Below are 15,517 nucleotides of genomic sequence, written 5' to 3'. Positions count from 1 at the left end.
TGAGACACCCATTTAATGTGATTCCATATCCCTCAGTACAAGGTGATACTATATCAACATTACCTTAGCAAGTAGCGTTTTGCCGCAACCAGGAGGGCCAGCAAGCAGCACACCAGCTGGAGCCGAGAGGCCAAGGGCTCTGAATTGCTCAGGATTCCGCACGGGTGCCTGTAACAAGAGTCGTTGGTGGGTGAAAATGGAAGCACCAGCTATTTATAGAATCACAGAGTTGGAAGGGACCCAAGGGTCATTTGGTCGAATCCCCTGCAATGCAGGAATCTCAGCTAAAGCAACCATGACAGATGTCCATCCAACCTCTGCTTAAAAACCTCCAAGGAAGGACAGTCCACAACCTCCTGAGGGAGACCCTTCCACTGTTGAACAACTCCTACTGTCAATACAGCTCTTTCTGTTGGCAACTGACAGCACACCTTTGGTACAGATGAAAGATTCTGAAAAGTCTCAACAGGACATCAGGGCTGGGGAACCTCGGGTCAATCCTGGCCCACCAGAGTTCCAATTTTCTGAAGCCACACTCACCTGACAATCAGGTGGTATCACCTCAATGGGCAGGTGACGTCAGCTGATGGGCAGATTGGTTATGGCAGAAAGTAAGATTGATGCGACACCCCCCCCCCCCCCGCAGCTCATTCGCTGATTGTCCAGGGGTTCTACCCTGCTTGGTCACTACTTCCCCCCACATTAGGACCTCAGGTGATTGGCAGGTGAATGGTTCTGCCCAGCTGTCAAAGCTAGCCCATGGGTGTGGGAGAGAAAGATCTGGCCTGCTGGGCCAAAAAGATTCTCCACTCCTGCCCCTAGCCTGCAAATGATCATGCAGTGTGTTGTAAGATCTTCAAAGGAAATATCTTGGAAGGAACACTTTGAAAAGTCAACCTTCCATACTTTTGCTGCTGGGCCTCAGCACCATCAAACCAGCGTAAGTCAACACAGCATGCATACTCATACTACTCATACAAGTACAAGCAGCCAACTACCAGGCCAAAAACTGCGGCTACTCCAGAGATGGCATGGTGGAATGCCTACCTGGGGGTAGGGAAGAGGAGTCTGGGCTCTGACATTATCTATAAAGGATGCTTGCAAAGATGGCCAAGGCATGGGTGGAATGAATCAGCTTAATTATTAGTAATAATAGTAATAGCACCATCATCCTCATCATCCCTTTGCCATAAGGTCTGAGGGTAGGTAACAATTTAAAAGACAACATCAAAAGCAGTTTTAAAGAAATACAGTCACCACAGGGTGGGTCCTAAAAAAAATTATCTTGGGTGTCAAAGAGGTCTATCTTCAGCATGCAACATGTCAAGGCTTAAGGGCAAGGGGAGGTGGCAGCAAGTGCTGATGCAACTTGGGAGAAGTAGACTCTGCTCCAGCCTTGTCTAGGCCTGTCTGTCTGCTTTTTAAAAACTTCTTTACCCAGCTTTTTAGCTGAAAAAGGCTTCCAGGGTGGCATTCATAAGACAGTCCCTATCCACAGGCTTACAATCTGCAGAAAAAATATATATTGCGCAAAAGATTAAATAGGATTATAAGGTGAAGAGGAAAAAGAGATAAACTCAGACACTAATTTAATAGCAGTCCTTGTATAAATGAGCAGCTGGGACGAAAACAGCGCAGAGAGAGGAGAAGCCAAAGTAGAACTTTCTGGAATGGTCCTGCTTCCCAACTTGACTGTAGCCTTTGGAGGCGGCCACTCAAGATGAAAGAGGTTTCAAAACTTATACGATATATTTAGCTCTCAAAAGGCCCTCTCTAAGGCAGGGCAGCCTATACCAATAGTTGACGGAAGCACAACACAAGACACAAACACTCAGATAGATAGGAAGCCTGAATGGGGATATGGAAGGTCCTATAAAAACCACAGCAACCAAGCTATTGCAAAAGAAGAAAATCAAGCTGTCAGTTTTGCAGGGCTTTTTATTAGGAAGACAAGCGAGCTCCCAGCAGCTGCTGGTTCTCTGATGTGGTGCAACATGGCATCCCCAAGCCTGGTGACCAATTTGTAAACCATGGGATATAGGGAGCCAGCGTTACACCTACACGTCTCAAGCTTAAATTAAAAAGGGCCTGTTTGTTTTTATGTATTATCAACTCAGGGTGTGCCTGTCTTCCCCCCCCCCCATGCAAATCTCTGATAACAGCTGTCTGCACACTGCAGTAACTCTTTATAGCACTTGTTTCTCCTTTAAAAAAAAGGAATAGTTCAGTCCTCAAGAGGACTATACTATAGACAAGTGATGGGGAGCCTGTGGCCTTCCAGCTGCTGCAGGACTATGGCTCCTGTCTCTCTGAACATTAGCAAGGCCTGGCCAAGACTCATTGGAGCTGGAGTCCGACAGAAAGAGTTACCCGGAACTGCAATGTCTCCTTTCTATGTACTGCTTCCTCTTACTGTTTCCTTAAACTACATTCTGACTTGACTGGAAAAGGAAGCTTCTGACTAATTTAGTCTATAAGCCTCCATTTCCAAGTGAAACCACTACACAATTTCTTGCTTCCTGCGAACTCAATAGGCCAAGATAAGGAATGCAGCTCGTTTCCTCTCGTATTCTTTCAAGCAAAAAACCCACAAAAATGCCCTGGGAACAGAACGGCTGGCAGAACCGCACAGCTTAACCTCCAGAAGCTATTTCAGCCTCACGTGCAATAACGGAACTTTGTAGAAGTGTCCAGCCCCTACCAGTATTGCCATGGTGAGCTCCTCCCGAATATCCTCCAGGGCGCCCACATCGGCCCACGTCACATCGGGGACTGTAACAAAGCCTTCTCTCTTGGCAGAGGGTTGCACCGATGAGAGCGCAACAATGAAATCATTCAACTCAATGCATAGCCTTTGTAGCTGATCCTCCCCAAGGGGGTCTGGTTCCTTTAGCAACTGGAGTAGCCTCTGCAATTCATCCTAAAGAAGAGAGATCAGGAGTAGCAGGAAATACAAGAACAGGTTAGAGGGAGAACCTTCTAAAGTTTAATCATATATGGATCAATAACAATGAAGGCGGGAGTTTGATTACAACCTGCTTGAAACTGGCCGAAGACTACTGTTACTTAACAGCTTCCTTTTGTAGTGAAAAGTTGGAGGCACATTGAGTTCAAGAGAAGCACAAACAATTAACTTTAGTAGGCAATTCACTGTCTTGCATTCCATTAATGTGTTTATGTATTCCAAGGGAATGTCAGAGATTCATGTCTTATTCCAAGATCTGTTCTGCACATTTTTGAGAATTACTTTTTATTCTGCGTAATAAGGAATTCTGGTGGATTTGATCATGGTTTTACTGCATGCGTAGCAACTGCTGTTTCCCCCTCCCCTTCTTTGGATGATGCCATGGCCTTTGGCTAGCCCAATAAAAGTTTATGGTTCTGGGTTTTTTTGCTTATGCATGACCCTTAGAAGCCAAGGCCCTTTTCTAAAAAAAATAAAAATGAAAAAATCTCTTTAATTGAACGTATTTGCACTGCTCCTTGCACTTTTAAGGTTTTGCCATTTATTCTTGCCCTTCATTTCAACACATCTTTATTCTTCCGAGAATAAATGTACATAATTGTACTTTTATATTATTGATTACTACTACTGCTTAGGTTTTTTTTTCAAAATAAAGTGACTCATAAATTCTTCCTAAATAAGTAAATCAAATAAGCAAATAAGTAAATAAAAGTTTATTCATCATCAACTGATCCCACCAGCCCTGAAAATTGTACACTACAAGGAGAGGGTTAAAGGAGTTTTTAAAAACTATTATTACTACATTTTAATCCCACGCTTGCTCCAATGAACTCAGGGAAGTATATCTGGTTCTCCCTCATCATTTTACTGAACATCCAGTCCAAGAATGAGTCCTGGAGAACTCAAAAGTTTGCTTGCTACTTTGTGATGTTATAGTTCAGGGCTGTGAAACCCTTGGCCCACCAAACGTTGTTGGACTACAACTCCCAGTAATCTTAACCTTTGGTCATGCTGGCTAGGGCTGATGGGAATTGTAGTTCAGCAACTTCTGGAGGACCACATGCATCTCCTAATAGACCACTGTCAGGCTTTTGCAATGTTTGCCCCAATGAAGGAAATACTTGCATGTATATACTATGTGGAAAATATTAAAAGTTATGGAAGAGTTATAGTATGATACAGGGAAAGGATACAAAGAAAATACATACCATAGTGGGAAGATCTGGCTCTTTGCTATCCTTTCTTACAAGCTCTTCAGTATCCTTTTCCATGTCTTGTCCAGATGACCTTTCGTTACTTCTTAGGACTTCGTGCTGCTCCATCTCCAGCTTAATGAGAACTCTATTCACAGTGCACATTGCGGCTTCACGGCACAGTGCCATGAGATCAGCACCGACGTAGCCTGGGGTCAAATGAGCCAAATGACCAAAGTCAAAAGATTCCTGCAATCTAAGTTTTCTACACAATGTCTTCAGAATTCTGGCAAAGGGAAGGAAAAGGAAGAAGTTACCACAATTTTAGTTTTTACGAAAGAAAGAAAGCAAGAAAGAATCATAAGTTCTTTGATTATTTGCCCCAGAGCGTATGAAAAGGGCGGAGATATTTATAATTTATTAAACTTTGGTGGATTTCTACATGATTTGCAGCAGATCCATAAGAATGCTCCATTTTTTCATTGCTTAAACTTTAAACAATACCAGAAACAAAATTACTGTTCTCCCACCCACTCCAGTACCCCAAATTAGACTGCTGAATAGATTTTTAGTCTGGAAGGCCTATGATCTCCATTCAGTTCTGTTACTCAAAGCAAGTTCCTGGGCTCAGAGTTCTTTAATTCTATTGTCTTTTGCACCAGGGTGAGTCTCGAGGTCCTAGTAAAAAGTGAAGTTGATCCCACAAGTCCTTAATCTGCTCACTCCTGTAATAGGTGAACCAAAACTAAAGCATCTGAATAGAAAATAAACAAATCTATGAGAAAACATAGCATGAAGGCATCAACTTCTCAAAAAATCCTAACAAGTCATGCTACTCTTTCCGTATTATTGCATTATTGGCCAAATGTCTGAATTGGGGTTACCAGGGAAGGCCTATGCTACAGGGAAAAATCTGACACAGACTTTTTTCTGCACTACAGCAGAAGAAGCAGCTATGTTTACTTATTCTTCTTTTAGTTAAAAGTATAGTCATTCCTTGGGTTACAGATGCTTCAGCTTGCGTCTTTTTGGGTTGCGCACCGTACGAACCTGGAAGTACCCGAACGGGTTACTTCTGGGTTTTGGCACTTGCGCATGCGCAGAAGCGCTAAATTGCACATTACGCATGAGCGCCAAATCGCAACCCGTGCATGCACAGACACAGCACTGAGGGTTGCGAACGTGCCTCCTGCACGGATCACATTCGCAACCCGAGCATCCACTGTATAAGAGAAACTTTTGGATTCAAGAGCTGGTAAGCCATAATTTGAACATAAAAAAAACCCACTTTAAAACAAAGCTCACACACTTCTCTCTGGCTGCTTCACCCGGAATCCCCAAACAAATCTCTCGATCAAATCTTCCTGCACGTCGCAGGGCTGGGTCCAGTGAGTCTGGTCTGTTGGTTGCCCCAATTACTAGGACCTGAGCAGCAGTAGCCAGATTATTCAAGTCTGAAAGATGAAGGAAAAACAATAAACTCACAGGGAACTGACAAAAGAACGTACGCTTTGCTGTTAGGAAAGCATTATTTGTGCTATATACCCTCAGTACACAACTCGGATGTGTACACAACTCAGATGTGTACCGCCAACTTTTACTAGCCATGATGCTACAGGGAATGCTGGGACCACAACAGCATGTCTGCTATAGCTCTTTGGCATTGATAATACTGGGCTAGAAGAGAAGAACACATAAAACAGGTAAGGAAACTCAGCAGGCTAGATCTCTATCAGGATTGGGCTTATAAGCCAAGTATGATGGGGGGCACCTGCCTGTCAACCACCCGATTTGACATTAAAAGTCCAAACACCAGGACTTTGAAGCACCTCTCACACAGTAAGGCATGCATCTCCCAAAAGCAGGTGATGGGCAAGAGATCCAAGCTTGCTTTCTGAAGAGTGTGGGGGCTCACCTTGCTCCCGGAGCAGAAAGCAGTTTCCATTAAAATGAAATGGGGCTGGGGGACCTTTAGCCAGGGTTTCAGTGCAAAACCCTTTCTGATCAGGATTGAACTCCCTGCCCATCAACTGATGCACAGATAATTCAATCCTGTTTCCTGCAAGCTACACCAGTCTGGGGAACAGGGCCTCAATGCAAGACGGCACGAGAACCACTTCTGCCCCGTGCCAAAGCTATAAATTTAGGGTCCCACTAGCACTGACACCAACTCACCTTCTACCATTTGTCATGTTGCGGTTTTGCTCATTATCTTGCTATGGACAAATGTCACTTGCCGAGGCTGGGAAGGAATTTTATGCTCTCCCAGTTGGTTTCACGAAGTGGACCTTTTGCCCTTCCCATAGCAACAGCATTTGTTGGGTTGTTATAGCTTTCTATAATTCATCACAACCGTTTGGACAGGTGCTGGAGGTATTGGGCTGGATTTACAACAGCGGTAATGGGGTGGGGTGGGTCCCAACTCCCTTTTCTCAAGAGTCTTGGGGTGGCAAGCTCAAGGCCCAACCAAGCTTAACATGGGCTGACCTGCTAGTCACACATCCAAGTTGACAGAAATAGTATCTGTCCATGTTGTGGTGTAGTGGCTAAGAGTGGTAGACTCGTAATCTGGGGAACCGGGAAAGGGAGGCGTCGAAGGTTACACCCAAGCTCTTGACAGAAGGCGCTGGCATTAATTGAGCTTAAACTATGCAAGCTAGATAAGTGTGTCTGGAACCCTGTGTTCGACTCCGATAACATTATGATTTGTCATAAAATAGACAATATATTGTTTTACACATTATGTGCTGCTTTCTCAAGCAACATGAGAAGAACAGGTAATGGGCTAAGTAGCTGTAGGAGCCAGTGTGGTGTAGTGGTTAAGAGTGGTAGACTCCTAATCTGGGGAACCGGGTTCGCGTCTCCGCTCCTCCACATGCAGCTGCTGGGTGACCTTGGGCTAGTCACACTTCTCTGAAGTCTCTCAGCCCCACCCACCTCACAGGGTGTCTGTTGTGGGGGAGGAGGGGAAAGGAGAATGTTAGCTGCTTTGAGACTCCTTCAGGTAGTGATAAAGTGGGATATCAAATCCAAATTCTTCTTCTTCTTCTTCTTCTTCTTCTTCTTCTTCTTCTTCTTCTTCTTCTTCTTCTTCTTCTTCTTCTTCTTCTTCTTCTTCTTCTTCTTCTATCCCTTGGGCAGAGCAACTGTCTCTGTCAATAGCCCAGCTGTCAGAAAACTGGGTCCTTGCCCTGTATGATGTCAAACTCTGTAAGCTGTGGCCATTTCCTGTTGTGTGGGAACCCTTGCTCTTTGTGAGTAGAACAGTCGCTGGTAATGTATAAGAAGTCATAAGAGCAGTAAACACTTAAAAAGAGGGGCAGTTACAATCTGTCATGAGGATTGACATGCCTATAACTTGTTGCCCCTCTTTTAAGGATTTATCTGCACTATTGATCTGAGAACACCTACTTAAGTCTCGCAACAGCTTAGAAATTAACAAATCTTATTACTGCAAACACTTTTGTGGTCTCAGTTGTCAAGCAGACACACAGTTACAATTGGAGCGGGAAGAGAATATAAAGGAGGAAGTTTTGTGAAAAATATAACCAGTGTTTTTGTGTATGCAAAGTGACCCTTCAGAGCAGCAACGATAGTGTTAATTTACTCTGAAATGCTGATTGGTGGTAACACCTCTTACTGAGTTGCTCTTTCGAAAGTCATTACCAGGCTGACTAGTCCTTGTGCATTCAATTCACTGGATTCTGTACTCATCTGTGCTCTCTGCATAATACTGTGACACAACCAACTGTTGCCTTTTGCATTGCTTAACATTGTGGTCTCCTGGCACATTTTTCTATCTATACCAGAGATACAGATGTTGGTGAACTTCAGCTCTCAGCATGTCTGATCATGCTGGTTGTGGCTGATTGAATTTAGAGTCCTTCAACATGTGGAAGGTTAGAGGTTTAACATTGGACCTATTAGCATGTATAAGCACAGTTGTCATCTGAAAGTTATCTAATGCATCTGACAAAGTGAGTTCTGGCCCTTGAAAGCTCCTGCCACGACAGATCAATTAGTCTTTAAGGTGCCACAAGATACACACCCCACTTTTTTGTGCTTTCGGTAAAGATTGTCACAGCTACCCCTCTGTAATTTGCTGATATGGTACTTGGAAATCTGCAGCTGACATGATATTCAGCTGAAATTTCACCTAAAGAGCAAGGTCCAATTTAAAAAGCAGATCTGATAGAGCACTTTTACTACAATAAAAAGCCCTGACCGTCCATGCAAGTCAGAAGCTGCGCTACAATTCTCCGCTCCATGTCCTTTGAGGCAACTTCTCTCTTGGGTGTGATAGCATCAATTTCATCTATGAAGAGGATGCATGGAGCATTGGCCTAGAAATAATAATGATAAAAAAGAAATCAGTACAAACACAGAACACGATTAAGTAACTCTTAGCATATTATGATTTTTTGTTTTATAATTTCAAATTAATATTTGTTGGAGGAGCAGCAAGGTACCAACTATTAAAAAGTTAAAACAAAACTTTTCACCCAACCAAATACATATTAGCAAGTGCTCTGTGCTGGAAAGAGGTCTGCATAGGGTATCTACCACAATAAAAGTGAATTGGACATACACACATGAAAAGAAAGAGAGTCGGGGTGTGACAGAATGAATGAGAGTATCAGAATATGTCCCCACATTCTGCCTCCCCCAACACATTGAGCCACAATTAATAATTGCAGGTGCTTCCTTATTTTAATTTTTACCACATCCATTCAATAAACAGTTTTCCCCCTTATGCATGGACTAACAGCAGCACTAAGATAAAAATGCAAGATGCAGTATTGGTCAAATTCAATATCCCTCCCCCCCCAAAAAAGACACTGAGTTAATGGATTTGGACTGCACCCTTTTCTATGTGTATGTATAAGCCATCATTTTATTTCTATTACTACTGTATGGAGAAAAAAACTATTCAAAACCAGAATAGATTTTATCCTTTGCAGGAAAATACGGGTTTTAATAAGGTACATGATGGTGCAATGCTAAACTGGCATATGCACCACTTTTAGAGCTGCCTGACTGCGAATCGAGTCAATAAAAGGAAGTTGATTCTAATTACCAAAACACACCACTATGTTTGGACAATACAAAATGTCCAGCATTAAACTTTAAAGAGAAAGCGACCTTGAAACTCATAAGCACTGTGTATTGTCTGAATAGCTTCGAAAGAAGTTAATGTATTGCGAAAGAGCTAGAATATGACACACATTAAAACAACTTCCTCTAAAACTTTTGCATAACAGACTATATAAAGAAACAGGCACATCCTAATTCAAAGTAGAAAAGAACCTGGAGGAACTATAATCATAAAGATCTACATCCCTGCTGAATGCAGATCATTTGATTTTGGCAGCAATATTACTTAGCAAATAAGTTTCTTAAGAGATCATACTGGGGAAAAAATGTATAGTTGGAAGACAACCCTCATGGAATGTTAGAAAAACTAGACTTGGCAGCAAAGACAATATTTGGGTTTTAATTTTAATGTAGAAAAAGGTTTTTGATTCTATTCAGTGGAGATTTTTAATAGAAGCTGTAAAGAGGTTGGGTTTCAGCTATTATTATTTTTTAGAAAAATAAGTGGAACAATTTTACAGCCAACCCACAGCTAGTATTCTGATACATGGAAATTTGCCTTCCTGCCAGGATGTTAGATGAGGATGCACCTTTCTCCACCTTTAAATTTGTGTGTAGAAATTATTCAGAGTCAAGTGAATTAATAAAAGGCTTTAAGACTGTTTCCTGCTGGTCTTACCACAGCTTGCTCAAACAGTTCCCTTAGCTTCTGTTCCGATTCACCTGACACTCCCGACACAATCTCAGTAGCAGCTACTTTGAGTATTGGCAGTTCAAGCTCCTAGAAAAACAAACACAAAACAACATTATTGTAGGAAAGACACTTACCAAGGCTCAGGCATTTTACAGAAGCGTCTACCATGGAGGGCTGAATGGTGGAAGGGAGAGTAACACCACCCCTTGATTCAATGGGCAATGAACAAAACGACTTTAACAGATAACAGTGTCATGAGATCTTGCAGTTATCCAGGGTGTACTACACCCTTGTACAGTACCATTTAAAAGAGAAGTAAAGGCAAGCATTGAGGAGACCCTAGATTGCAGCCCAATGACCTCCTGGGAGGCCTGGCCTGCAGGAACAGAAGAGAGAACATGTATATCAAAATTATTTCCCTTCTATTCAAAAAAAGTACTGAGCACCATAACATACAAAGCAGGAAGAGGCCCATGCAGCTTCAACGTTTTAAAGTGTTTTTCACAGTGCTTCCACTACTACTGTCATTCAAGATGTTACAGAAATGCTGTACAGAGGTTTGTTTTTTTGATGCAGATTTTGAGCTTCACCAGCTATTACCGTATTTTTCGTTCCATAAGATGCACTTTTTTCCTCCTAAAAAGTAAGAGGAAATGTCTGTGCGTCTTATGGAGCGAATGTGTGGTCCCTGGAGCCAAATTGCCCAGGGGCTAAAGGCAGATCGTGCTTTTTTAAAAAGAAAGAGCTAAAGGCTAACAAGAAAGAGAAAGGAACCGCTCAGCAGCTGATTGCAAGAGATCGGAGAGGGAGATAAGAGAGCTAGCTCTCTTTCTGGCCCCTCCAGGCCCCTCGCCTAGGCCTCAATTGTTGTCTGCAGAGGGAGATATGACTGGCTGATTAGATTATCTGTCTGGAAACTGTAGAAATGCAGAGAAGCTAGAGAAGCTGCAGAACTGTGGGTTGAACCCCATAAAAACTGGATTTTTTTCCCCTTTGCAAGGAAACTCAGCAACTTTGAGCTGATCCTAAAAAATGGAGCTTTCCCCCTTTGCAAAAAAGCTGCACAACTTTGAGCTGATCCTTAAAAAAGGTGGCGCTTTCCCCCTTTGCAAAATGTTGTTGTTGTTTAGTCGTTTAGTCGTGTCCGACTCTTCGTGACCCCATGGACCATAGCACGCCAGGCACTCCTGTCTTGCACTGCCTCCCGCAGTTTGGTCAAACTCATGTTGGTAGCTTCGAGAACACTGTCCAACCATCTTGTCCTCTGTCGTCCCCTTCTCCTAGTGCCCTCAATCTTTCCCAACATCAGGGTCTTTTCCAAGGATTCTTCTCTTCTCATGAGGTGGCCAAAGTATTGGAGCCTCAGCTTCACGATCTGTCCTTCCAGGGAGCACTCAGGGCTGATTTCCTTAAGAATGGATAGGTTTGATCTTCTTGCAGTCCATGGGACTCTCAAGAGTCTCCTCCAGCACCACAATTCAAAAGCATCAATTCTTCGGCGATCAGCCTTCTTTATGGTCCAGCTCTCACTTCCATACATCACTACTGGGAAAACCATAGCTTTAACTATACGGACCTTTGTCGGCAAGGTGATGTCTCTGCTTTTTAAGATGCTGTCTAGGTTTGTCATTGCTTTTCTCCCAAGAAGCAGGCGTCTTTTAATTTCGTGACTGCTGTCACCATCTGCAGTGATCAAGGAGCCCAAGAAGGTGAAATCTCTCACTGCCTCCATTTCTTCCCCTTCTATTTGCCAGGAGGTGATGGGACCAGTGGCCATGATCTTGGTTTTTTTGATGTTGAGCTTCAGACCATATTTTGCGCTCTCCTCTTTCACCCTCATTAAAAGGTTCTTTAATTCCTCCTCGCTTTCTGCCATCAAGGTTGTGTCATCTGCATATGAGATCATGGGAAGCAGACTGTCACAATTGCAGGAAAAGCATAAGAATAAGTTATTATTTCTCCACCTCCATCATTCTGCCCGGACACTGAGGTCCAGCACCGAGGGCCTTCTGGCGGTTCCCTCATTGCGAGAAGCCAAGTTGCAGGGAACAAGGCAGAGGGCCTTCTCAATGGTGGCGCCTGCCCTGTGGAACGCCCTCCCAACAGATGTCAAAGAGGAAAACAACTACCAGACTTTTAGAAGATATCTGAAGGCTGCCCTGTTCAGGGAGGCTTTTAATGTTTAATAGATTACTGTGTTTTATTTTTCTGTTGGAAGCCGCCCAGAGTGGCTGGGGAAACCCAGCCAGATGGGCGGGGTATAAATGATAAATTATTATTATTATTATTATTATATCTGAGATTGTTGATATTTCTTCCGGCAATCTTAATTCCGGCTTGGGATTCATCTAGTCCAGCCTTTCGCATGATGAATTCTGCATATAAGTTAAATAAGCAGGGAGACAATATACAGCCTTGTCGTACTCCTTTCCCAATTTTGAACCACTCAGTTGTTCCATATCCAGTTCTAACTGTAGCTTCTTGTCCCACATAGAGATTTCTCAGGAGACAGATGAGGTGATCAGGCACTCCCATTTCTTTAAGAACTTGCCATAGTTTGCTGTGGTCGACGCAGTCAAAGGCTTTTGCATAGTCAATGAAGCAGAAGTAGACGTTTTTCTGGAACTCTCTAGCTTTCTCCATAATCCAGCGCATGTTTGCTATTTGGTCTCTTGGTTCCTCTGCCCTTTCGAAATCCAGCTTGCACTTCTGGGAGTTCTCGATCCACATACTGCCTAAGCCTGCCTTGTAGAATTTTAAGCATAACCTTGCTAGCGTGTGAAATGAGCGCAATTGTGCGGTAGTTGGAGCATTCTTTGGCACTGCCCTTCTTTGGAATTGGGATGTAGACTGATCTTCTCCAATCCTCTGGCCATTGCTGAGTTTTCCAAACTTGCTGGCATATTGGGTGTAGCACCTTAACAGCATCATCTTTTAAAATTTTAAATAGTTCAGCTGGAATATCATCACTTCCACTGGCCTTGTTATTAGCAGTGCTTTCTAAGGCCCATTTGACTTCACTCTCCAAGATGTCTGGCTCAAGGTCAGCAACCACACTACCTGGGGTGTACGAGACCTCCATATCTTTCTGGTATAATTCCTCTGTGTATTCTTGCCACCTCTTCTTGATGTCTTCTGCTTCTGTTAGGTCCTTACCACTTTTGTCCTTGATTATGGTAATCTTTGTACGAAATGTTCCTTTCATGTCTCCAATTTTCTTGAACAGATCTCTGGTTTCCCCCATTCTATTGTTTTCCTCTATTTCTTTGCATTGCTCATTTAAGAAGACCCTCTTGTCTCTCCTTGCTGTTTTTTGGAAATCTGCATTCAGTTTCCTGTATCTTTCCCTTTCTCCCTTGCATTTTGCTTGCCTCCTCTCCTCCGCTATTTGTAAGGCCTCGTTGGACAGCCATTTTGCTTTCTTGCATTTCCTTTTCCTTGGGATGGTTTTCGTTGCTGCCTCCTGTATAATGTTACGAGCCTCCATCCATAGTTCTTCAGGCACTCTGTCCACCAAATCTAAATCCTTAAACCTGTTCCTCACTTCCACTGTGTATTCATAAGGGATTTGATTCAGATTGTATCTTACTGGCCCAGTGGTTTTTCCTACTTTCTTCAGTTTAAGCTGGAATTTTGCTATAAGAAGCTGATGATCTGAGTTACAGTCAGCTCCAGGTCTTGTTTTTGCTGACTGTATAGAGCTTCTCCATCTTTGGCTGCAGAGAATATAATCAATCTGATTTTGATGCTGCCCATTTGGTGATATCCATGTGTAGAGTCGTCTCTTGTGTTGTTGGAAGAGAGTGTTTGTGATGACCAGCTTGTTCTCTTGACAGAACTCTATTAGCCTTTGCCCTGCTTCATTTTGAACTCCCAGGCCAAACTTGCCAGTTGTTCCTTTTATCTCTTGATTCCCTACTTTAGCATTCCAATCCCCTGTAATGAGAAGAACATCCTTCTTTGGTGTCATTTCTAGAAGGTGTTGTAAGTCTTCATAGAACTGGTCAATTTCACTTTCTTCAGCACCGGTAGTTGGTGCATAAACTTGGATTACTGTGATGTTAAAAGGTCTGCCTTGGAGTCGTATCGAGATCATTCTGTCATTTTTGAGATTGCATCCCATTACAGCTTTTGCCACTCTTTTGTTGACTATGAGGGCCACTCCATTTCTACTACGGGATTCTTGCCCACAGTAGTAGATATGATAGTCACCCGAACTGAATTCGCCCATTCCCTTCCATTTTAGTTCACTGATGCCCAGGATGTCGATATTTATTCTTGTCATCTCATTTTTGACCACATCCAGCTTACCTCCATTCATGGTTCTTACATTCCAGGTTCCTATGCAATATTTTTCTTTACAGCATCGGACTTTCCTTTCGCTTCCAGGCATATCCGCAACTGAGTGTCCTTTCGGCTTTGGCCCAGCCACTTCATCAGCTCTGAATCTACTTGTACTTGTCCTCCGCTCTTCCTCAGTAGCATGTTGGACGCCTTCCGACCTGAGGGGCTCATCTTCCAGCGTCATAACTTTTATATGCCTATTGTCTTTGTCCATGGAGTTTTCTTGGCAGGGATACTGGAGTGGCTTGCCAGTTCCTTCTCCAGGTGAATCACGTTTAGTCAAAACTCTCCACTATGACCTGTCCATCTTGGGTGGCCCTGCATGGCATAGCTCATAGCTTCTCTGAGTTATTCAAGCCCCTTCGCCACGACAAGGCATTGATCCATGAAGGGGCTTTGCAAAATAACCTTCCTCAAATATTTAATTGGGGGGGGGCAAGGGCACCTAGACCTCTAGGAGTTGGCTGCTATGCCTAGGACACTTCCAGGTTTGGTGCGATGTGCACGTGCGCAGTCACATACATATCAGACATGCCTAAAACCATCTCTGCCTGCATTAAAAATACAAATACACCTGAGGTTTGAAGGCAGAGAAAGAAAAAAGTATACACCAATAGTCTCACCCCAGCGATTGCCTGAGCTAATAACGTCTTCCCACACCCTGGTGGTCCATGCAAGAGAAATCCTCGAGGTGGAACAGCTCCTAAATAGTTGTATACTTCAGGATGACAGATATGTATCAGCATCTTGCACACTTCCTACAGTGAAAATGGGGGGAAATTGTCCTCTCTTACTTTTTGTAACAGTTAACAGTTTCCACATGCATTCTAAATTTACTCCCAGAATTCTGTGTTCTCCTGCCCCGTCACCAAATGAGATCATACCCAAGGAGTGAATGGATTCCGACCGATGCAAATAAGTAAATTCTGCATTATCTCATCTTTGCAAATGTTATTAACAGCACTATGTGTCTTTATCACAAATGCAGAGATAGCACTTGGGTCACAGTGCACCTTTCATTTTAAGACACAGAAGTTTCTAACCCTGAAGATATGCTTGAAAGCCTGTGCACAATGCCTGGCGCAACTATAGCATTCCTAAGGTATCTAAGGCTAGTGCTTCAGTTTACCCTCCTACTGCTAGCAAAAGCAGAATCATGCAATAAAGCAAGTCTGTAGAATTTAGCTTTTTACAGCTAAACCGGGGTTAGCTCAGAATAGAGTTTTA

The 15,517-nt window shown here is 43.1% G+C and overlaps 1 protein-coding gene across 1 annotated transcript in view; it reads right to left on the bottom strand.

Annotated features, from left to right (window-relative positions):
• Positions 1-15,517, bottom strand: part of NVL (nuclear VCP like) — a 44,403-nt gene that overhangs the window by 17,308 nt on the left and 11,578 nt on the right. Inside the window, exons 9-15 of the mRNA XM_035111425.2 lie at positions 14,914-15,048; positions 9,932-10,033; positions 8,384-8,501; positions 5,468-5,612; positions 4,174-4,444; positions 2,702-2,920; positions 64-168 (exon numbers count right to left, since the gene is read on the bottom strand). Of these exons, the coding sequence (XP_034967316.1) occupies positions 64-168; positions 2,702-2,920; positions 4,174-4,444; positions 5,468-5,612; positions 8,384-8,501; positions 9,932-10,033; positions 14,914-15,048 (1,095 nt within the window). The remainder of the gene's footprint in view (positions 1-63; positions 169-2,701; positions 2,921-4,173; positions 4,445-5,467; positions 5,613-8,383; positions 8,502-9,931; positions 10,034-14,913; positions 15,049-15,517) is intronic.

The sequence above is a fragment of the Zootoca vivipara genome, chromosome 3 (assembly GCF_963506605.1).
Source record: "Zootoca vivipara chromosome 3, rZooViv1.1, whole genome shotgun sequence".
In the NCBI taxonomy this organism is placed as follows: Eukaryota; Metazoa; Chordata; class Lepidosauria; order Squamata; family Lacertidae; genus Zootoca; species Zootoca vivipara.
This window is presented reverse-complemented; position numbering and strand designations above follow the sequence as displayed.